At 37.3% G+C, this 23,356-nt stretch overlaps 2 protein-coding genes across 2 annotated transcripts; one reads left to right on the top strand and one right to left on the bottom strand.

Moving 5' to 3' along the window:
- Positions 1-1,777: 1,777 nt before the first annotated feature.
- Positions 1,778-2,566, top strand: LOC142972635 (uncharacterized). The gene is made up of 2 exons (XM_076113918.1): positions 1,778-1,980; positions 2,310-2,566. The coding sequence occupies exons 1-2, from the start codon at positions 1,816-1,818 to the stop codon at positions 2,496-2,498; spliced, it is 354 nt and encodes a 117-aa protein (XP_075970033.1). The 5' UTR covers positions 1,778-1,815; the 3' UTR covers positions 2,499-2,566.
- A 6,939-nt stretch (positions 2,567-9,505) lies between these two features.
- On the bottom strand, positions 9,506-21,462 carry LOC142987877 (UDP-glucosyltransferase 2-like). The gene is made up of 8 exons (XM_076136816.1): positions 20,928-21,462; positions 19,661-19,748; positions 18,913-19,099; positions 16,701-16,901; positions 15,404-15,623; positions 12,090-12,306; positions 11,281-11,500; positions 9,506-9,839 (listed from the first exon to the last, which is right to left on the bottom strand). Exons 1-8 carry the CDS (start codon positions 21,072-21,074, stop codon positions 9,557-9,559), a joined length of 1,563 nt encoding a protein of 520 aa, XP_075992931.1. The 5' UTR covers positions 21,075-21,462; the 3' UTR covers positions 9,506-9,556.
- Positions 21,463-23,356: the final 1,894 nt, after the last annotated feature.

Here is a 23,356-nt window from a genome sequence, read left to right as displayed (position 1 = left end):
AGTTATTTGGTTACCATAATACAAGCTCTGCTTAGTTTGGAATCAAACTACCTTATTGTTTTTATGACTCAATACATTAGGTAAAACCTTTTTACACATAGTACTTAAGTGCGTATAAACCGTTAACTGTGCGCTATAAATATGCATGTTCATAAAAAATGTATCAAGTAATTAACTTGGTAGAACCAAAACATGTAATATGTATTAAATAATTGGCAAGTAAAAAGTGAAGCAGTGTAAAGTTGTTGTTTCAGTCCGGAAGTTGTACAAAGTTGCGCAACTTAAGAAGGCAGCTTTGTGTAATTTACACGCCGTACTTGGATAACTCGCCGGAGAATATCTACGTTATTCTAACTTTGTTATTAAGCAATGTGTATCGGTATAGGGAATGAATAATAACTGATTTAGGAGCGGTACTCGCAGAATGTGTTTTCGTTGTAGGTATAATTCGTCCTGGGATCCATTCACAAGCATTATATATTAAGGCCATTAATTTGGATTTTTTTGTTACGTAATTTAATAACACATTGAGTAAATGAGAATCGATTTGTTTTTCTCTTCCATAGTAGGTACACTAATTACGCTTTTATGAAAAGTTTCCTATAATTTACACGCGCTAGTAAAAGTTATGTTATTTTCAAATAGTTCGTAACTTTTAATTATATCAACTATTATCTCTATATTTCACTAGTAATTTGCGTAATATGTTATTATTATAAAGTTATAATGAAAAACAGAATTTCAATTAATTTAACAAGTAGAAAGTTGATAAAACTACGAGGGTTGTTATACGTACATTTTGTACACTTACGGAATATTAAAAGTAATAGTTATGGTAGATAATTGCTTTAAATGTTTTGAGTAAATTTACCCATTATAACTTAGATACTGCGTGCGTAATATACCTACAGGGTTTTATTTTGGATATTTCGAGATTTGTAGTTTTACTTCAAAAAAAGTAACAAAAATACAGCAGGCTTTGTTCGCAAGTGTTATTGTAAAAATGTGTACATCTCTATTAACTCAAACCTTTTCACAGAAAACGTAGGATAATCTTTACTGAAATCTTGGAGTCAAAATAATTCTTCATGTACGTAAAGCACTATTCTAACATCTATCATCTATAATTAGGAAATAACAAAAGCTTTTCAAAGATTTTCTTCTTATACAGAGAGTAACTATGAATCAGTGTACCGTTCTCGCCTAATTGATTCCAAAGTTAATTAATTTCATCAGCAGACTCCAAACACGTATACAAGTAATGTTCGGGGTTCACGTCCTTGGTCGGACACCGCCGGCTGCTGGCCGCCGACTGGCGACTCACGACATTAATAACATTTTTATTTCCACACTTAAAGTGCTACCCTTATTAACTTTGTTCACGGGAATGTCGCCCATATGTTAGTGTTAATAAAGAGTTATTTGTCTTGTAGAGTGTTGTAGAAAGCAGTATTGGATTGAGGCAGTAATCAAGGATCATTAATCGCGTTTAAGGACGCAGGAGTCTGTACGGTCGTTCACTCTTCGTCAATAACTTTTTTTTTATATGGTTGGATGTGAAACAGAGTGTCAAAATTGTCCTAAAAAGTTGATCTAAACGGAAAGATCCAAAACTTTTCAGCGTGGTAACTTTTAAAGTGTTTATTCTTTTTAAATGGTTGCGGATCTCTAACAGTAAATATGAACGACCAGAACTAATCAATTGCCTTACGATCATGTTTGTAATTTCAATATTTGTAGTCATTACATATTACATTATTGCCTGCTTGTTCAATATCGCGATGTAATAGGCCTTCTGTTTCTTCGTGCACTACGATGTGGCTTCATACAGTGTTCAGTGCTTGCGTGGTCTTGTTCAGTGTACATTATGTGCTGGGCCAGATGTGGGAGTTTGGTGCCTTGTCGCCCAATCTTGAAGTAATAGCGCGCTATGAAGGAGACTTTGAACCGTCCGATAAAATAAAAAATATTGATATTACTGTAAGTATTGCTTTGTTAAGTATCTAATGTCCAATATGTCTAAGTGCTTGTAATTTTATATACGTACCAGTATCAAACTACACGAACTCGTGGCTCACTGAAGAGGAAAACATTTTCAGTAACTGACACTCTCACACATCTAAAGTCTTTAAGGTTTTAGGTATTAAACAAAAAAATAAACTTATTTTAGAACGTTACTACTAACAAATATTCTTCTTTTCAATAGTAGCTGCTGCGAAAGAGAACACAGCTCACATGGTTTATAGCAGAATTTGTAGATTTCTTTATATTTCTTCATAATTTGAACAACTTTACTTGTGACATACCAGGTTCCCAACTGCTACGTCCTGCATTACATAGTGGTGGTGGTATACCCCAGCTCGCGCACCACCTCAGCTCCGCTGGTGAAGTTCACGGGCAGCACGCGCACCGTCACCATCGCCTACAAGCCCTGGGAGACCAGCGCCTCCGCCTACGAGCTCATCGCGCAGGGCCTGCCCTTCGAGGGCTGCGTCTAAGAGGGGCCATATTTTGTACGAATAATTTAAGGAGATATTATAGTGTTAAATAAAATTTGATACAATTGCATTATTTTTTAATCCTAGAATCCGAATTTGTGTAACAAAATCGTTCGTTTACAAGTGCGATAATATTTTAGTCGCGCAGTCTTTAGTCACGTCTTAGTTGAAAAATATAAACAGTAATTTTACTGTTATAATCGAATTCCTTCCTAATTCTCGGTAGGATGGTCGCAAAAACAATCTATTTTTAAAGCAAATATTTCAAGGATTTGACAAATTGTTGGAGGCTCGGAGGCAGCTCCGTGTCTTAACGAATTTTACCTAAAGAATGTGTATTAAATTGTAAATAATTGTCAAAGACATGATGTTAACACTTGAATGTCTAGTATTTCTCATAGAACTAAGCGAATGTTCAATGAACTGTAAGATAAACGTCGCTTTGTTCGACATAAACGTTTTATTCCAAAGGTTTTCAATTGAAACCGCTTTGATACCTTCAAGGTTTTGAATGATTCTTTTTATTTAAAAGTTCGCATAATGATATAGTATCGTTTCAGTTGAAACTGGAATAATATCACGATAGTCTTGCAAAGACTGTGCCATTGAAACATATCAATTCTTGGTATTCTCGTTTACTTTTATTTTTTCTCACTATACTTTGACATCTTATTCAATTGTATCAAATAAATACCTGCATTACTTTCGTAAGCTGGTATTATTATTTATTCATGGTATGATTAGTAGCACCACCTAGTGTGAAAGTTGTTCAAGCCGCCCGCGCCCATAGGCCTTTGACACGGCCTAACGACTGTTATCGCAGTACATAACAACCGACTTTTTACGTGCTATCCGAAGCACGGAGACGCTTAGTTTACTAATAATAATACTCTATGCGGTCAGTCATCTATGGAATGACCGCGGAAGATTAGCTTAACATTAAATAATTGTAAGGCCTAATATTAAACCAAATCTCAATTAAAACAAAGTATCGCCAACAACATTGTACCTCAAGTAGCAACACCAGTAGTTATTGCAAAATAATGTTATTAGCACAGTGCAGCGAGCCGCGCCACAAATAACTCAATTTGTTTATGTTATTGACTGTACATTACTGTGTAAGTAGTGTAGTGGCCTGTAGCACTGGTTCAATGTGAATAAATGGCGTGGCTACTTGTTGAGCCCCGCGGTTGCCAGATGTACAGATAGCAGCCCGAACACTGGTCTTACGCAATACCGAGTACTGCACCCTGGCTATAATGGACCCAGCTATTTTGTAAATCAGTTAACTATAACGTTTCAATATTTTTTGATACTTTTATAAAAACTAAAGTAAGTGACTAGAGAGACGTTGGTTGTGTAATTACACACATTTCTTTGATATCGATGTCACGTTAAAATTGGTTATTGACTGGGTTAACGAAAAATCATTTAACTCGTACTCGTAAAAGGTTGATCTAAAATGCTCAAACTATGTAACTTTTTTCGTAAATAATGTTGAAATTAAAATTATTGCAGAATGAAACATTTTATTAGACACTCATTTGATACCAGCGAAAATATGACATAGTGACGTCACAACGTCGTATTTCTATACTAAAGTGTGTTTTTGACATTTTATAAAGACTTGCTGATTTGACTGGTAAGCAAAATCAAAATCAAAATCAAATCATTTATTCATTTAGGTCAAATATTGACACTTATGATAGTCGTTACAATTACTGAATCTACCACTAGCTCGGAAAGGGGGTAGAGCCTTATGAGAAGAGCTAGCGAGAAACTCACGGCCACTCTTTTCAATCGCCAAAAAGTTTTACAATGTGGTTGATACAATAATTGATCATGCGAGGAGCTGCCAACAATCAGCGATATAGACTAAACGTCAATTAAGTTAAATGAACATAGCTAGGTTATTTATTAGTCTCTGATCATACCGTATGTTGGGAGCACCTACTAGCATGTGATAATAAGAATATGGGCAGCAAGTGAGCACACTGGTTGTGAACATTATAAAAGAAAAAAGTGACAGTTTTATGAATAACATCAAATTGTACGTAACATCACCTATTTGCATCATTAATTGCCCATATTTTACAATATTTAGACCTACTGCTACTGAGTTTATACAATTTATAGCAAAGTTCCCTAATTTCAAAGAATCCTAATCAAGCGAGCGACTAATCCCAAGAGCTATTGTCGTTTAGATACTCATCAATTCTGTAATAAGCTTTCCTAACGAGATGTTCCTTAACAGCAACTTTGAATTTTGGCAGGGGTAAATCCATGATGTGCTTTGGAAGCTTGTTGAAGAAACGAATGCCGAGACCTACAAACGAATTGTGCACCTCGTGTAAACGATGATGGGGACCTACTAATTTGTGTCTGTTTCTAGTGTTGTAATTGTGTCTATCGCTATTTGTTGCGAAAGTCCCTAAATTTTGTTTTATATACAACAAGTTTGCAAGCACATACTGTGATGACACCGTCAGTATCCCTATCTGCCCAAAAAGCTCTCTCAAGGAGTCTCGCGCTCCTAAACTATAAATTGCACGGATAGCTCTTTTTTGAAGGACAAAAATAACATCTATATCAGCAGCCTTACCCCACAGTAATATACCGTAAGACATGACGCTGTGAAAATAACTAAAGTAAACCAGTCTTGCCGCATCCACACCAGCAAACTGTCTTACTTTTCTGATTGCGTACGCGGCGGAGCTGAGTCTCCCCGAGAGATGCGCTATTTGAGTGCCCCATTGGAGCTTGCTATCCAGACTGATACCTAAAAAAGTTGCCGAATCTACCAAATCGATAGTTTGCCCATTTACGACTATGTTAGTACCTAAATTCCTCGCGTTGGGCATAGTGAACCTAATGCACTTAGTTTTGTTAGAATTTAATAACAGATTATTACAAGTGAACCAGTTGTGGACCTGTTCAAGAATACTATTGATATCAATAAAACAAGACTTCGAACGATCTACTTTAAAAATGAGTGAAGTGTCATCTGCAAATAATATAATATCACATAAGTCCTGCACCTGAAAGGGGAGATCGTTTATATATACGAGAAAAAGAAACGGACCGAGTATCGAACCCTGAGGCACGCCGAGAGAAACAGCTGAACCTGAAGACCTTACACCATTGATATCTACTCGTTGAATCCTATTACTCAAATATGACGCAAGTAAATCGAGCGCTGTATCCCTAATTCCGTAGTGGTTTAGTTTCCTAAGGAGCGTATTATGTTGGACACAGTCAAATGCTTTGGAGAGATCGCAGAACACCCCAATGGCGTCCTGGGATGTCTCCCAAGCATCATAGATATGCTTGACGAGCGAAATACCTGCATCGATTGTTGACCTACCCTTTGTGAAACCATACTGTTTACCATGAAATAGCTGATTCGAGTTAAAGTGACTTTCGAGCTGCTCTAATATGACCTTTTCGAAGATTTTGCTAACCGCAGGCAAGATGGAAATGGGCCTGAAATTGCTGGGCTCACTCTTAGATCCCTTCTTAAAGAGTGGTACTACTTTACTGTGTTTCATTAAGTCCGGAAACACACCAGCATCTACGCACCTATTAAATATTAAAGCCAAATGGGGGGCTATTTCCAGGATGATACTTTCTACTAATTTAACAGAGATGCCCCAGAGGTCAGGTGTTTTTTTGGAGTTGAGCGACCTAAAAGCCTTAACTACATCATTAGAGTTGATATGTTTGAAGAAAAAAACACTACCACACTCTTCTACACTATTTCGAAGTAAACATTCTGCCTTGGCAGGACAGGAATTCAAGGAGCTAGTTGTAGCTGTGGGAATATCAGCGAAGAAAGTATTGAACGCCTGAGCAACCTCTAAGTTGTTGGTGATAATCGTGTCATTTACTTTCAGTTCAAAATTATTTTCGCGCTGGATAGCACGACCTGTTGAAGCAACTATAATACCCTATTTTAGTAAATATTCCTAGTTGTTTGTCGACAATGTTATTAAGAGCACAATTGTGATCCATCAAATATTAATAATAGAGAGTGTCCTTTCATCAAGCTAATTGAGTGAGCGAACCCTTTCCCTCACTAACCAGATATACTCGCGTTTTGTACTGCTATATAATATTTGTGAAAACATCAAAGAGAAACCTTGGAGCTGAATTATTTGATTATTTCTCATTACGAGTGGTCGTTCAATGTTCAAAGTGAGCGGTGGTTATCTATAGTAATATTATAAAATTGTAGAGTTTGTTTGTTTGAACGAGCTAATCTCAGGAACTACTGGTGCGAATTGAAAAAAATCTTTTACTGTTTGATAGCCTATTTATTGAGGAAGGCTTTAAGCTATATAACATTACGCTACGACGATAAGGAGCGGAGTAGCAACGAAAAACGTAACAAAAACGGGGAAAATGATGACCCATCCTCTCTTATGTGACGCAAGCGAAGTTGCGCGGGTCAGCTAGTAGTATATAAAGTTTGATGATAGTATTCATCGCGGTATATCCATTCGTCTTGTATTTAAATGATACTTAAATGTAATAATCGTTTGGAAATGTGTTTGTTTGTTTCGTTTATATTTTGGGAGGAGGAGATTATATCGTAAATTAAGATCCACGAGAATTATTATCCGTCGGTATAATAATTTAGTCATTTATAATGGTGATCGTTATCTACTATTTTCCACGTTTTTTTATATTAATGGAAAATTGCTCTACTTTTTTTAAACTGCCATAAATTACCAACGTGTTTAAAAATTGTATAGATGCTAAAGTGTTAAAATAAATATTATAATTTTACTAATTTTGATAAATGGTAATGGTGTTAATGTACCACACCAAAACGTTACAAGAAATTACTTTAGACGTCAACGTTTTTTGTAGTAATTTGTAATAATTTAATATTCCCTTGGTTAGTTCCTCAGAGTTTCATAAATACTAAGAGTTATGAATTACAATGTAAGCATTTTATTGCAGTTTGAATATAAATGTTTTATGACATTAGGAAACAAGTGTATGTTACTATTATCAAACAGGAAACTAATTACATTATAACTGCGGATAAACAAAGCTAATATATTAAGGAAACGCCAAACTACTAAAACTAGCATTTATTTATCCTTTGACTATACAGAGTTCTTTCGACTATTACATTAGAACCTTACCCGTAAGAGTAAAATAGCTTTCAATCAGTCAGTGATCCGTAACTGGCCGTTAGAGCAACACTGACTCGGACCTTTAGAAGTGCTTTTGTATGTTAAACAGAGTTGAAATAACCAGCTCTAGTGTTATACAATTTATATGTAAAAAAAGGCACATCAAAGAACGACATCAATAGTTCAGAGACCGAACATTTTCTAGAACTTCGATACTAGGTACATACACCACTTACTCTCTCTCTCTCTTCCTGGCCAATCGCCCCATAAAGTGGTGAGGTCAACCTTCCTTATACTCTTCATCCACTACCCCCAACACATACATCACTAAGATATGAAATAAACAACTTATTAGTATTCAATGCACTTTCGTACCATTTCTCTATTCAATGATACATATTATCATAGTAAATAAACAATAGTGTGTTGACAATTCGCGGCAGGTCGTCGCGTCATTGCGCATGCGCAGTGCACGGCTCATTCCCTCGGGAGTCCGCTCAGCGCGCCGCCTGATTGAACTGCCAACTTTTATGATTCCCATACTAATCGAACAACTATTTATAACTGCTTCCGTGTACAGGTTTGCTTCAACTTTTTATGCAAATTTTGCCTATGGCTTTATTTCAAATACTGAAAGCAATTTTTCATTTAAAAGTTTTCATTGTCTGAAGGGTGAATGTTGGGAAATCTGATCCTATTTATTTTCGTACACAATTTCCTCATATCAGTTCAACTTTTCAGCTGTAAAATCAAGTACGTAGCAGAGTAAAAATAGTCTATCAAATGCTACAACACTGTAATTAAGTGTAGCTAAAGGTACTCGTATGTCTCGTATCGTGGTGTTGATAAGTTAAGAGTTGATTCATAGTGTGAATTGTGTTTAAGTAGTAAGTTTCAGTTTACTTAGGATTGTTCTAAGGTAAGGTCTTGTGAGTGTGTGTACTCTGTGTAAGCAAGAGTATTGTACAATACCTTCAAATGAACAGGTGTTCGTTTGATCACGATTCAATATTAATGAATAAGTCAAGAGTGACACCAACTTTGGCTATGTGCTGACTTGATAGTGCTTAATATGGATTAGTAAACATATGGGCAAAATATATCCATATACCTTTGTCATAATATTAATCATCTAATACGACGCGAATACCTTTTTTGAAACCTAGTATTAAGTTATGGATAAATTATTATCCTACTAATATTGTAAATGCGAAAGTTTGTGAGTGATGATGATGATGATGATGATGTATGGATGTTTGTTACTCTTTCACGCAAGTACTAATGAACCGATTACGATGAAATTTGGTATGTACGTAACTGAAGACCTAGAATAACACGTAAAGAAGTTTTTATTCCGGAGTTCCCGAGGGATTGCAATTTAAACGGGAAGGGTTTCCACGCGGACGAAGTCTCGGGCAGCCTCTAGTAACCTATAAAGTGGACTATAGATTTGAAAGCTATTAAAGATATTACCGCAGTACTCATTTTTCGCAACATTTGAAAGAATGTTGTGAAGCCATTAGCGTACGTCAACATTCCAAGTGCGTAACTAACCATCAATCAGTATCGAGGCGAGCTGATCAATCTTACTTTACTTGTATCCAACAGCGGGATGGAGCATGGATATCAGCACCGTGATAAATGTACTTACTACTACCTACTAAACTTAAACGAACATTTTTCAACCTTATATCAGCATCAACTTTTTATTGTTACCCTATACTGTCCCTTCTGGGCAAAGGCCTCCCCCTTTTTTTCCAGCTTCACCTAACAGTTAACATTTTAAAATAAGGCATTAAGTAATTACTACAAGAAAAAAGCCATAAGAAAATCTTTTAACAAGGAAACACCACAGAATTATAACAACATTTCAACATGATTTATTTCAACACAACAATCTCAAAACACTTACAACTATTCATTCTTTTCCTTATCATCTCCACAATCAGTTCCGAAGTCACCCCAGTAGACCTTGATGACCTTAGCGACCTTGGTAAAGAACCAGTACAGCAGGAAGAGCAGCGCGATGACGTCGACGTGGTACCTCTCCATCATGTTGAGGTGTATGGCGGGGGAGCGCAGGTGCGGGGCTCCTCGCGTCGACATCACCAGCTCAACCCAGTACCTCAGCTCATGAGAAGGTGGCACCAGTTGCTGGTGTAAGATGAATGATGCTTCCTTGGCATTCTTTTGGTATCTGAGGAAGACAATGGTTTATTGATAGAAGCATGTCTTATGGAGTCTTACTGAGGTTGTAAGCCTGAGTTTAGCATATTAAAATTTAAAATAAATTTAACCCATTAATGTCCCACTGCTGGGCAAGGGTGTCCTCCCGTAATGAGGTGACACTTTACTATTAATACCTTATTAAAATACTTTCTTGAAAGCAACAATATAAACTGACTTTTTTTATAAACTTTTTGTACTTCAGTAAAACCGATAAAAGAGAAGACATAGGTAACCACTTTCTTCAGTAAAATTCAAAGTGTTTAAATTAAGTAGCTATTTAAATCTTATTCAATGGTTTAAGAGTTTCAATGGACATTAATTATTACTGAAAATACTGGGACGAAGCTTAAAAACTGAAAAGCTTTTCAGACTTTCAATCACGACATCAATTTTAATAAGCGGCTTTCGTTTTCAAAAAGGTGTTTTATTTTATTTTTTCTTCAAGTTATTTTGGAACATCATCTTTTACCGTGTTTCAGCTATATTATCATTATAAATACGTTTATTATTGTTCAAATATATGACTGTTAATCGCAAGAATAATGTCAGTGATAAATCAGACAAAACAATTAAGCTGTCATCTTTATTTTGTTCGCGATTTGTAATGTGAATAAAGAAAGGTATAAACGACGGAATAAATCAGCTTTATTTATTATTTCTCTCTCTTGCGTTGTTGAGTGTAACTGGCACGTCGCGGTAATGGCTTCCTTAATCCTTTACAGATTGATGAGTGAAAAACGCAATTATACATTCTTTGGATTAGTCACGTTTGTCTACTGCGAAAGAAAATGTATTTATGTTCCTACATAACACGTCAAAAAGAATGTTATACGTACAATTGCCCGACTTGGACATTTTATCCAGGTGATATTTAAACAGGGGTCACATACTCTACCTCTACTCGTGATATATAATGCAGCAACATACTAAACATAGTAGTGTTGACTGTTGGTACATTGAGGTCTTCAGGGAAATAAGCCGACGCGATGACTTACGAAGAGCGTACAAAACATTTCCGAAATACTCTAAAATTGTATTGAACATAACGGAAGTCTATCCCCTGAGAGTATCCGCTATAAGTTTCAACGTAGCACTTAAGCAATATCCTATTTTGAGTTATTATTTCATTACGGTGTTTATTGATCAACTTAATGTCGGAGTAAATTAATTCAGCTGTAAATCTTCAATTCGAATTACACCGACGCATTTTCATTGCTTCACTTGAACCGCACGTAATAACAGACGAAGAGAAATTTCCGCATCATATGTTATTTGACGAGCACATTGCCCAATGCCCATGCTGATTTGCCGTTGTGTTTTTATACGCTTGATTTATTTATTACAACAACGTACAACGGCTTCAGTCAAGGCCTGAAACTTTATAAAAGTTCAAAGTATAATTCACTCACGTGGTGTTCCCGAGAACTTCGTCAACAGCTAGTTGGATCTTGGCAGCTAGTTTGTCAGTGTAGTGCACCTTGAGGCCGCGGCCCCGGGAGACCAGCAGGTCCATGGTGAGCAGCTGGTCGCCGAACACCGGCACGCCTATCAGCGGCACTCCGAAGAACATGGCCTCCGTGTAGGACAGGTAGCCCGCGTGGCTTATCATTAACACCGTCTTTGGATGCTCTGTGAGGAGAAATTAGTTTTGAGGTCGGTTCATAAATCAAAAGGCGTTTCGTTTCCATGGAGATTATTAGAGATTGAATACGGAAAGATATTATCTTTGACCTAATTTTTATTACAAAACAATTTTTCTCTTTTCATTCTATGTATTTTCGTATTATTAAGTATGTTTTTTTACGACAACCTCGTTTCAAACGTGAAATAGGTATTGAGTCCAAAACAAACGACAAGAAAGTATCAAATTACCACACCATATAGGACGACTTCCTTCTCTAAAAAGGACGTAAAATTGTGTAATTAACGAACGTTGTAAAAGTCACAAATCATCATAATATGAATATTTTAACATCGCGTAGACTTCTAAAAAATACAAAAGTTAAACAACAAGTAATTTTAAAATAACGACAGAATACAATAATTTGAACGTCAGAAAACGCGCACAAGGTACTGTAGGGAGTTTAGAACCTTTGACCTCCACTACGCGTGAATACTAATAACAGAGTTCTGTACTGTATCGTAATGAACTAGCCTAACCCGTTATAAAAGTGATATCATCACAGCTACAAGTACACAAGGTCTTCAGGCCACTTACTAAGTATAGCTTTCTGCGGCACGGAGTCCACCACGTGCACATTGGCCGGCACATGGTCGAGGGCTCCCCCATACTTCCACAGCACCACTTGCTCCAACTGACGGAACACCTTGAGCAGCTGGCGCGCCGTCTCCTCCGGCAGTTCCGCGTTGATGGTGGAGCCCAGGTTGACGTAGATCACCCCGGACTTCGCACCATCAAAGATTGTTTGTAGTTCCTGCGTGATCAGTGATCATTTGATTGGTTGTTTAACTCCCAGTTTCTGAGGCACATTTAGCGGTAGTTTATCTTGTCAATAGCGTTTAAATTAGGGGGTAAGTCATGCAATTTGCATTAAGATTAACTTCGTTTTCCTTTTAAATAGAAACAAACTGTTTAGAATGCATTATTTTATCAGTTGCATAATGCTGCATTTCCGAAGGCTCACCACACGCGGCTGAATCAATACCAATATAAAAACGTAAGTATGGCCGCGTATTATTTAATCGTCATGGTTATTGCATAAACACATGGCGTGAGCGAACGGTACCTAATTATAGTATTGTTTGTATTCCTGCCAGTACCAAGAAAATACCAAGTGTATGCATGCTTTTTATTTATTTAGGTGTCACGCGCGACCAGTCAAGGGAAAATCATTTAAATATTAATTAATATTCATATTTCCGTACACGTAACTCTTACGTAAACGAGTACTCGATGAAGCGAGTAACTTTTTAGTAAAAAATTGCTTATAGTTTTTTTCCGAACATATTCAAATTGATCATTGTTTTACATGCATTATTTAAGTCAAGTCATACTTGATGCCATCAAAAACATTCTGTAAAAACCTCAAGTCTCGCCGTAAAAAGTTGTGAGATCTATATAATACCAAGTCGATTAATCTATTTAGTCTCTACTTAAAGGACCTTCTGTCTTAAGTTATTACGTATGTTATTATCATGCCAATTTAAAAAAAAATACCTCTAAAACAAATAGACCGACCTGGCCATCGCATGATTTGATTATTAGTATGTATCACACTACACAGCACGACGAGAAGTTAATGCTCCTGAAATGTTAATGGCGAATTTGTGTTTTCTTGCGATGACCAAGTCGATCTATTTGTTTTGAAGGTATTTTTTTTTTAATTGGCATGATAATAACATACGTAATAACTTAAGACAGAAGGTCCTTTAAGAAGAGACTAAATAGATTAATCGACTTGGTATTATATAGATCTCACAACTTTTTACGGCGAGACTTGAGGTTTTTACAGAATGTTTTTGATGGCATCTCACTTCTTTTTGTAGAGCGAACATAAGTCCAATTTGTATGGAAAGACGTATTTTTTTCATAATTCAACATATTTTCCTATGGGAATGTTTTTCAGTTTCATGGGCTAAACACCCTTACCCACCCTATACCCCCTCCCGTTATGCCTCATAAAGTAGGTACCTATTTACACCTATTTATTTTATTTTCTACAGTAATAATAATTCATTAACTGCAAATGTAACCTTGTAATCTTATACATTTATATGGGATTACAAAGTTATTGTTGCAGTTGGTGTATTTAGAAAACTGGACCGAAATTAGAAAATATTGAATTTTTCCCATGATTAAGACACTAAACCCTATTTGTATTCTAAATTTTAAGCTTCTAAGTCTGCTAGAAGTACCTTAGACTTTTGATGATCGGTGAGTCAGTGAGTCAGTGAGTCAGTGAATCAGTGAGTGACAAAATTCGAAATTTTAACAAGTTGTCATTCTTAAACTACTGGTTCAAATTGACTGAAATTTTAAATATACCGTGTTTATACAATGACTGATTAGTTGCTGAAAATCCAGGCTTCTTGTTTTATCCACAACGAAATTATAGGGTGTCAAAAATAGCCCGAATTGCTTCGAGAAAAGGATGTTACGGCCGTGCCGCTTTTTTTTTGCTCGACTTGCGGGGGCACTTCCGTGCCCCCAGATTTCACATATTAAATTTTTTCAGAATCTTGTAGATCACATAAAGTATCGTCTTCACTATAAATTATATCTGAACACGCTCAGATCTTCGATATACGATGTAGTGATTGCAAATAGACAGATATTTCTACTAAAACTATACTCTAACCTAAAAGTTAAACCCGATACGCTTGGTTTGAACGATAATAACATAATACAAGTTTACGAGAGTTTGTATGAGTTACCATCAAACGTTGGCTTCTATAAGTAAACGGGGTCACGGCACATCACATGCCCACTATTGCCCAGTTATTTGTATTTATTTGTGGTGTATTCCATTCACACTGAGTTATAATAACGTCTGGAAAAACATGTGTAGTAACACTACTCATCTCTGTATATAAATATCTGATAAACTCGGTTACTGTGTACTCAAATTAGAACGAGATTAAATTTACCAGTTTTTCAGTTTTTGACTGAAATAGCAACAAACACTGTCTCTCAGGGGGAAAGATAACATTCACATTGACAATACCGATACCAACTGTTTTCCAAAAACGTATTATACCAACTCAAAATAATTAGCAAATTGTGGCTCCTATAGCCACATTTAGCTAATTTTGCCACCAGCATTCAAAAAATCTAATATATTAATTAGTTCCCGTGACTGCTACCTTAGTAACATAATAGTGTTGTACTCATTGTTAATCGCTCTTTGATCCCCTAAGTTGACAAGCTTTGTCGTAAGTGTGTAATCTAAGTGTAAGGCTTCGTTTTACTCGGCTTGGTGTACAGGGTGTATTGTGTTGTGTGAAGCGTGTAAAGACGGCTTTACTCAATTGATACGTTATTACGTTAATACGTACTCTGATTGTTGAACACCTACAAGTGTACTGAACTATACTAATGTATTGTTATATTGATTTAAACGTTAACTAACTATAATTGTTTTGACATAATATTTATAACATGAGCACATGCTGGCAAAATTTTCGAAATGCCATATGTTACACTAATTTTAAGAAACAAAATATACTTACTAATTGTACGGCTAATAAGTTACTTATTTAAACGATTAAAGCGCGATTTTACCAGCATCACTTGATGAGCCTTCTTCAAACTACATATTAGGTCGGGGGATTAGATCTTTTGTCTACACAAAAAATATCGATATTTGAGTACCTCACGAGCTCACTAAAAGAAACCTAATGAACAGTGTACTCTATTTGTGATTCTTGAAGCCAAAGAGATTTTATTACAAGGTAACATACTATAATGCGAAAAGACTTTTTTCCCCGACCTAAGTTTAAGCAGATTTCAATAGGGAAAGAGCGTAATGACCCTTGTATAGGAAAGACTACTTCTGCAGTAGTATATTGTACCTTAGGCAGCGGTTCAACTCGTCCGATATGATGCACGCCGACGTACTTGGCGCTGGTGGGCAGCGCGAGGTTCTGTCCGAGCGCGGGCTGCGAGTTGATGAGCAGCAAGGAGCCGGAGTAGATCAGGTCCTCGTAGAGAGGGGGAGACGAGCCGCGCCGCTGCAGCGCCAGCTGATACTGCTCGTAGTACAGGGGAGACTCGATGTAGTTTGTCATGTAACTGGAGACAAGATCGTGTTGGTTAAGGACATGAGTGGTTTCTAAAGATAAACAATTTTTTTGATCTATCTATCGTATGGTTAGTGGTCAACGTACTATCATAGCTGTTCAAGTCGCCCGAAACCGTTTGACATGGCTTAACGACTGTTATCTTAATTGACAACAACCGCGACCGATTTTTTACGCGCCCTCCGAAGCACGGAGACGCTCAGTTCAAATACCACTATGCGATCACCCATCTACAGAATGGCCGCGCCAACGGTTGCTTAACCCACAGATCGTTTACCGACCAGTCAGCACAACTGGCTATGAACGTCTCACATTTTAGATTAATTATCCTGTTGAATAAACCAGAACAATACTGTAATTGAATGCCTGTACTATAATTAAAATTACCTCAAGTCTAATTGTTTCAATTGTCAGTCAATAAAGTTTGCATGCAGTAATAAAGTCAGGTTTGTTCTCATTACGTTGTCTGCATGTTTGATGTAGATGTGTGTCGTGTCCCGCCGCGTCCTTATCCACTTGTTGCCAATTACACGCGCGGGTCATCGTACAGTGCGCATGCGCAGCCATACCGACAAAAATCTACTACACATTCCTACGAGATGTATCACTGCTAATGTCTATTTCTATCGGCTAATTCAATATTTTCTAACCGTATACATACGAGAGGCTATATGTTAGTAAGTCTGTTGAACTGGTGGTGAACAGATAAATCGTTCATATAGATTGTTTGGTGATTGATGCTACATAGCATAGATTTCGTGTGACGTTGGTTGTGTTTTGATGAAATATTTAATGTTTGTATATGACGTTCTTTCTCATTTCATTCCATGAGTCACGATCCACCAAAAAGTGATCGTTGTAATTTTAAACATGCTGTATATTTTCTATTTTTTAAAGTATTAGATTGACATTAAGACCCCAACCCGCAATTGGCCAGCGTGATGGTCGCAAGACCTAGCCCCTCCCTCTACGGGAGGAGACCCTTGCCCAGCAGTGGGACATTAATAGGTTACTTTTATTTATTATTTGGTCTATATTAAGTAACAACATAGTGTTTGTTTATATGTACTATTGCCACGCGGTCAAGTAGGTCTGCCTCCAGATCCGGTGCGCTCGCTCGCTGACGCTGGGCACCTGCGAGGAGGCGGCGCTGGCCTGCAGGTCTACCGCGTAGGCGGGGCTCGGCGCCTCGTGCACCAGCTGCAGGCTCTGCCAGCACGCGTCCACTGAACTGTACCACACTAGCGGACAGTCGAACACTGCCGCTAAACTGCGAGAAAATATTTCATTGTTATTATCCCTTCAATGACAAAGTGTTGCTTAAAACATAGTCCCTTATTAACCCCTGGTTTCTTAGTACATTTAGCGGTAGTTTAACTATTCAATAGCCATTTTTTATATGAGTTTAAACGCTATTGAATAGATAAACTTCCGCTAAATGTACCTCAGAAACTGGGGGTAAGTCCTTTATTTGATTTTACTTTTTGAACCATATCTAATAGTATTTTTGTCATGCGTGAGGAGAATAATGAGCTTGCTAAATTAATGTTATGAAAGGCCTATTTGTTTTCTTTGAATGAGTAGGCGCCTATTCAAATAAAAGTTTAGAAATAATCGAAGCTATTGATGGTTGTTTCAAAACTATTTCGTAATCAGATGATTGGCACTTATTTGATCTATAAATAAATACTAATTAAACGCAACAAAGAGCATCGCCTTTGAAAACCATTTGTATGAAGACTGACAGAAAATTACAGCATCTCATTCAATCTTAAAAAGGTGATATTAAAAAATATTCTAGATAATAGGTCTGTAGGAATACTTTCAATCAGTGATTACAATCATTCTGTTCGTAACAAAAACGTTGAGTAAAATGTTTGAAGCAATATCGACAAGCTCTTTGTAATATCTGAATTCATCTGAAGATTGCTGATTGAGGAGGGACAATGAACACAGTGTTCTATAAATGTGCTTTTAGAAAACATTTCAAGTTGCTTAACAATGTTTCATGTTATAAAAATGATTTACGATTGTGACATAGACGGAAATAAATGATACAGACTAATGCAATTCTATTGCATTTGTTATTGAAACATTTTACCGGTGAAATAATTCCCGTATTCATTTATACATTTAACATGCAACACGAGATTAGGTTAATGTTATTGTACGGTATTGGATAGACACGGACACTAAAAAATGGATAAAGTCGAATAATAAATAGTAGTTTAGACCGTCATAATGATGTGCTTGTGAGTTGGTATGTTGTGTTGTTTGTCTGATTTAATGCACCATTACGTGTTTGTTTCCCTCGCGATGAATCACGCTAAGCTTTAACAATTTATCCCGCGATATATCATGCAGGAAGATGTAATGTGATTGTACATGGAATGTTGCCACTTACGTCTTCCATATTCTTTCTAGGAAGCTTCTTTAATTTTCTACTGAGAAAGTCAAATTGTAATGACCCGAATTGAATGATTAGAATCGATTTATGTTTGTTGTGAAGCATGACGTAGAATTTTGATAAAATTATGATGCATAAGATCATGTCTACAGAGTATGCCTTTACCATAGTTTTTGCTTGAAGAACAATGGGAAAGAAATGTATAACTAAACCTTTTTGTTTTAATTACACAAAAAAGTTTACTGAGTTTTGGCGGTATATCAAAACTTTAAACTTTCCCGCTGCATGTTTACTACATAATAGGATTTCTTTCCAGTTTAGTACTATTTTCATACGCAACTACTTATAATTGAGCTAGGGAAAACTTGGTATATTCCCGGTATCCACCCCCTGCTTGTCCACCCCGGGTGGACAGAGACACAAATCTTTTAAAAAGTTCTCGGTGTCCACCCCTGGGGGACAGTGAGAATTAATTTTAAATTATTCCCGCTGGCCACCCCGGGTGGACAAAGACACGAGTTTCATATTACTACTCTCGATGTTCACCGCCGGTGGACAAAGCCACTGCTTAAATAAACATTCTCAATGTCCACGCTTGCTGGAATTGTGTGTAAATAATTATAACAAAATTAATTAAGTAGGTATGTAGTTGATTCAGTGGCTTTGTCCACCGGCGGTGAACATCGAGAGTAGTAATATGAAACTCGTGTCTTTGTCCACCCGGGGTGGCCAGCGGGAATAATTTAAAATTAATTCTCACTGTCCCCCAGGGGTGGACACCGAGAACTTTTTAAAAGATTTGTGTCTCTGTCCACCCGGGGTGGACAAGCAGGGGGTGGACACCGGGAATATACCGAAAACTTCAAGTACTCACGGAGCCAGCAGCGCGCTGTAGAACCACTCGGCCACGACGACGTCGAAGGTGACGAGCTTGTCCCTCATGAGCTGCTGCAGGTCGTCGTGCCGGAGCGCGCGCACCGCGTACTTGGCGCCCGTCGTCAGCTCGTGGTGCGACGGCAACGACCTCTGCAGCAGCTCCGACAGACGGGGCCGCTCACCATCTGCACATAGATTGTTAGAATACGCCCAGTAAAGTATGTGGGCTTAATATACCTACCAATTAACTACCTATATACAAAGGTTCATTCCAATATCTCATAAGGTAGTTTCTTGTGATAATCTGTTTCTGTGTCCCACTGCTGAGGAACGGTCTCTCTCTGGGATCTCCAGTCCCCTATATAGTTTTATTATTGAAATAAAATGGAGTCCATTACCTATCATGAAATCACAGCGACGATTTAAAGGATATCATAAAATGTATACAAATAACAAATATAAATCGTGTCATGTTCTTTATATTAAATGAAAAGCTCCGTAAAATATACAATATTCAGCTTTAATTTAAAAGTGAAAACTGTAAATAAATGTCATAAAAAGGTTAGCAGAACTCTGTATACCATTATTTTCAATAAAGTAATCCGTTTAACAGTTTCGTTTCAGTGCGTTTTTAAAGCGTATTTAAAAATATTATCAATATGTTCCTCGCTACGGATTTATATTAAAGTCAAATTTATTCCATGAGAGTAACAGGCTTCATTACAAATGTATAATAGTTAACATACCCGGGTCATATTGTTCCCCCTTCGGACTCACGTTGATTACTCTCACATTCTCGTTGTTTATTTCAGTGTATGTCGTTACGTATGTCACCTGGAAAATATGGAAAATGCATGACATTACTGTATGTTTGCTGCGTTAATTATCTAAAGGTAATAAACAGTAGTTTAATAGTCAATTGCATTTTGTATACACGTAATTCTTAGTAACACGGTCATGTACTAGGAATACTCTTAAAATTAAATTTTATAAGTCGATTAATTGAAAACTGAAAGGTTTATTCCCATGATTAAAGCCGTAGCAGGATTTTTGCGGCATTATACTTAAATCGCTTTACCAAGAATTAGGATTAAATATTCTCAGGAAAGTAACTCAGCATCTGCATAAACAGTCGCTAAAACAGGGTTAAACCGTGTCCGGATATACCGTGTGAAGTGGGACAATACCCGGATGGGCGGCGACCCTACTCACCCGGGCCTAAAACAACTCAGTACTCGGTGTTTTTCTCTCAGTCCATATATTAAGTCTGTCGAGTAAATCTCCAGAGAATTCCAGCTATTATCTTAGCTCTCTAGTATTAAAAGGTCTTATATATTAAAGGCCTGCTTCAGAGCCGAGGAGGCTTTCATTGAGATTTAGTACGTAACGCTGAAACGTGAAGCTTTGTTTTATTGTGTTGTATTATTTAAACAGAGCCAATGATACGAGTAATTTATTAACTGAATTATTTTTATGAATAAAAACTTTATGTCTTATTATGTCTTGAGGAGCTCGTGGCTTAGTTTACAACAGCCGCACGGATCGATCTTTGAGGTTAAGCTACGCTTGCCGAGGTTGTTCCGTGGATGGGTGACCATCTCATACATATCGAGTTCCTCCGTGTTTCGGAAGGCACGTTAAATTGTGGGTCCCGGCTGTCATTTTCGAAGATCTTTGACAGTCGTTAACAGTAGTCAGAAGCTTGAAAGTCTGACAACCAGTCTTACCGAAGGGTATCGTGTTAATACCTAAGTAACTGGGTTGTGGAGGTCAGATAGGCAGTCGCTCCATGTAAAACACTGTATCCAGCTGCATCCGGTGAGACTGGAAGCCGACTCCAACATAGTTTGAAACAAAGGCTAAGCGAATATAAAAACTTTATGTCTTGAGAAAATAACTTCAAGAACTTCACAAGCATTAGGGCCACATAGTATAATGGAAAGGCAGCAAATACTGAGGTAACTACGGCTGATACAAACAACTCAGTACAAACTCAGCGAGAAGATGACTTACATTATGTCCTCCTTTCAACAAGCTCTTGACGACAGCGTCTCCCAGCGTGGTGTGACTTCTGCCCGGCATCGGGAACACCACCAACACACGACCACACACACACAACTGCACCAGCGCACACAACAACACTACACTCCTGTACAACATTGTACACACACTTTTCTAACACTTAATTCCAAAAGGCCACAAGTGATTTCTTATTCATCGCCAAATATATTAATTTTAATTCATTATTACAATTTACGGTGACATTTTTCTTTTGTGTATCGACTACCCACTTTGTTCTCGTCCACTGCTGCACATTTTGTACGATCAGGCGCTACGCGGTGAGATAACAGCTGTCACTTCAATGTTATCTAATCTGTAAGAATGTGAGTGATTTTCGCTGTTTCAGTTTAACGGCCGTGAAAAAACGGCTACAGTTCTCAATATTTCACTACACTTAATTAGTAATTTAGTCCATAATTATAGTCATTTTAAAACAATTTGCTTCTGACGCACATGACATCAATCAATAAATAAACGTGACGGATGACAGTAATAAGTTTTGTATCATTAAAAAACAATTACAAAGCTTTTATGTAAAGATGTTATTGAGTGAACCTTGTGCAGTTTAGATTTGCGAATGGGCCAAAGTAAAGCAATAAGTAAACATTTCCGAGTGTATAGATAAGTAGTTCATAAAACTATCTAGCCGACCTTGTCATCAGTTCCCAAGCACTGTAGCACTTCGACGATGTTTCGTTATCACTATCTGATAGCTAAGATTGGTTAAGATGACGGATTACCCATGGTCACGGAGCCCATGGCTATAGAGTATACTGAATATCAGTAAATGATAAATGAACTATCTTGTTCAGTGAAACGCGGTTACTTGTTTAGATGTTGCACCAAACACTGATATTACTGAACATCGTAACAACGCCTGACAGTATGCAAATCTTCATAATGCAGTCACTCTTGATTGTCTCGTACACGTATATAGAACAGTTCGCATTCATTTATTCAAAGGCGTTAGTGTATTCAGTCCACATCCCTTTCGGTTGAGAGTCCAATTAGCGTCGGTCGGTGTGCAGTAGTGTGCAGTAGTGAGCAGTATTGTGCAGTAGTGTGCAGCCGAGCGACTGTGAATGAGCTCGCTGTGCTTTTGTGAGCCGTTTGTTTCAATGCTGGCCCCGCGTTGTGTCGCTCGCACCTGTTAGCACGACACGGAACAGAGGTTGCACACAGATTATTGTTATCTTATCCGATATATTTTTGAGGCACGCTGCTTTTCATTTGCAGCTCAATTAAGTTAAATTCTTAATTATATGCAGTTTGAATCATGTAAAGAATCTAACTTTTATTGCGTTCTCCGTTTAGGTCGAATGAGACTAAAGCCTATTACGCTGAACGAGTGTGGGTTGGCCGAAAAATGTAATTATGCAGTCAAATTAAAACACCCACCCTCTAAAAACGCTGACTCAAAATTTTATTGTAACATGCTTCGGCGCGAGAATGTGAAGCAATTATGCACTTCAAAATAACAAAAGCCTGGCCTTTTAGAAAATACTGACCCCAATATAAAAAAAAACGCAGTACGTTTAGTATAATTTCCGTTAGATGATGGATAAGAGTGAAGTAATCAAGTAGTGTATGTTTTTGTGATGCGTCGATCGAGCGCTGAGACAGTGATTAATTGAACATCTTAACGAAATGAACACGGAATGTGATTTAGTTTGGATCATTAATTTTATCCTTATCTGTCATTTAAAGCGAGTAGTTTAATCAACAGTATTTTGTTTCAACCAAAATGCCTAAAATTTTAGTAGCGATTCGATAGCAATTTTTATTAGGAATATTATCTCAGAAATCGGTCTGTAGAAATCAAGTCGTTATACCCTGTTTAAATATCCTACATTATAACTTAGAAAATTAATTTTAACTTTCACACAACAGAGACGAGAAAATTACGAGATAAAATATATACTTACCTATCTGTAAATTTGACGTCCCTCGTTCCCTTCAATATAAGCAGATATTACCTGGCACCTTGAAATAAATTCATAAAGTTGGAACAAGACATTTTCCTCAACAGAACTCATTAACTAATTTTAAGTCTCATTACGTTGCCTTCATAACGGCTGCAATAATTCTCAATCATCATTACTTGGGGAGCCGGTACACCACCACGATGGGTAAGACGGGTAAGACGTGGGTACAAGTGGGTCAAGGTGGGCTCGTGTCACGGCCGCCCGCCGGCTTGGCTCCTGGGACCCACGGATCATCGGATCCGACACTGAATCGAACACAAGCCCTTTCATCAAAGAGTTACCTAACACAAAATATTGTATGAACCAATCAAAACAGCTAATCGTTTAATAAAGTACATGATACAAATTAATTGCTCGTGGGATATAGAATCGATTACGTGGAAACACCCGTGGATG

The sequence above is a fragment of the Anticarsia gemmatalis genome, chromosome 4 (genome assembly GCF_050436995.1).
Source record: "Anticarsia gemmatalis isolate Benzon Research Colony breed Stoneville strain chromosome 4, ilAntGemm2 primary, whole genome shotgun sequence".
NCBI classification, from domain to species: Eukaryota; Metazoa; Arthropoda; class Insecta; order Lepidoptera; family Erebidae; genus Anticarsia; species Anticarsia gemmatalis.
Note: the sequence above shows the minus strand (reverse complement) of the source record. Positions and strands in the feature narration are given on the sequence as shown.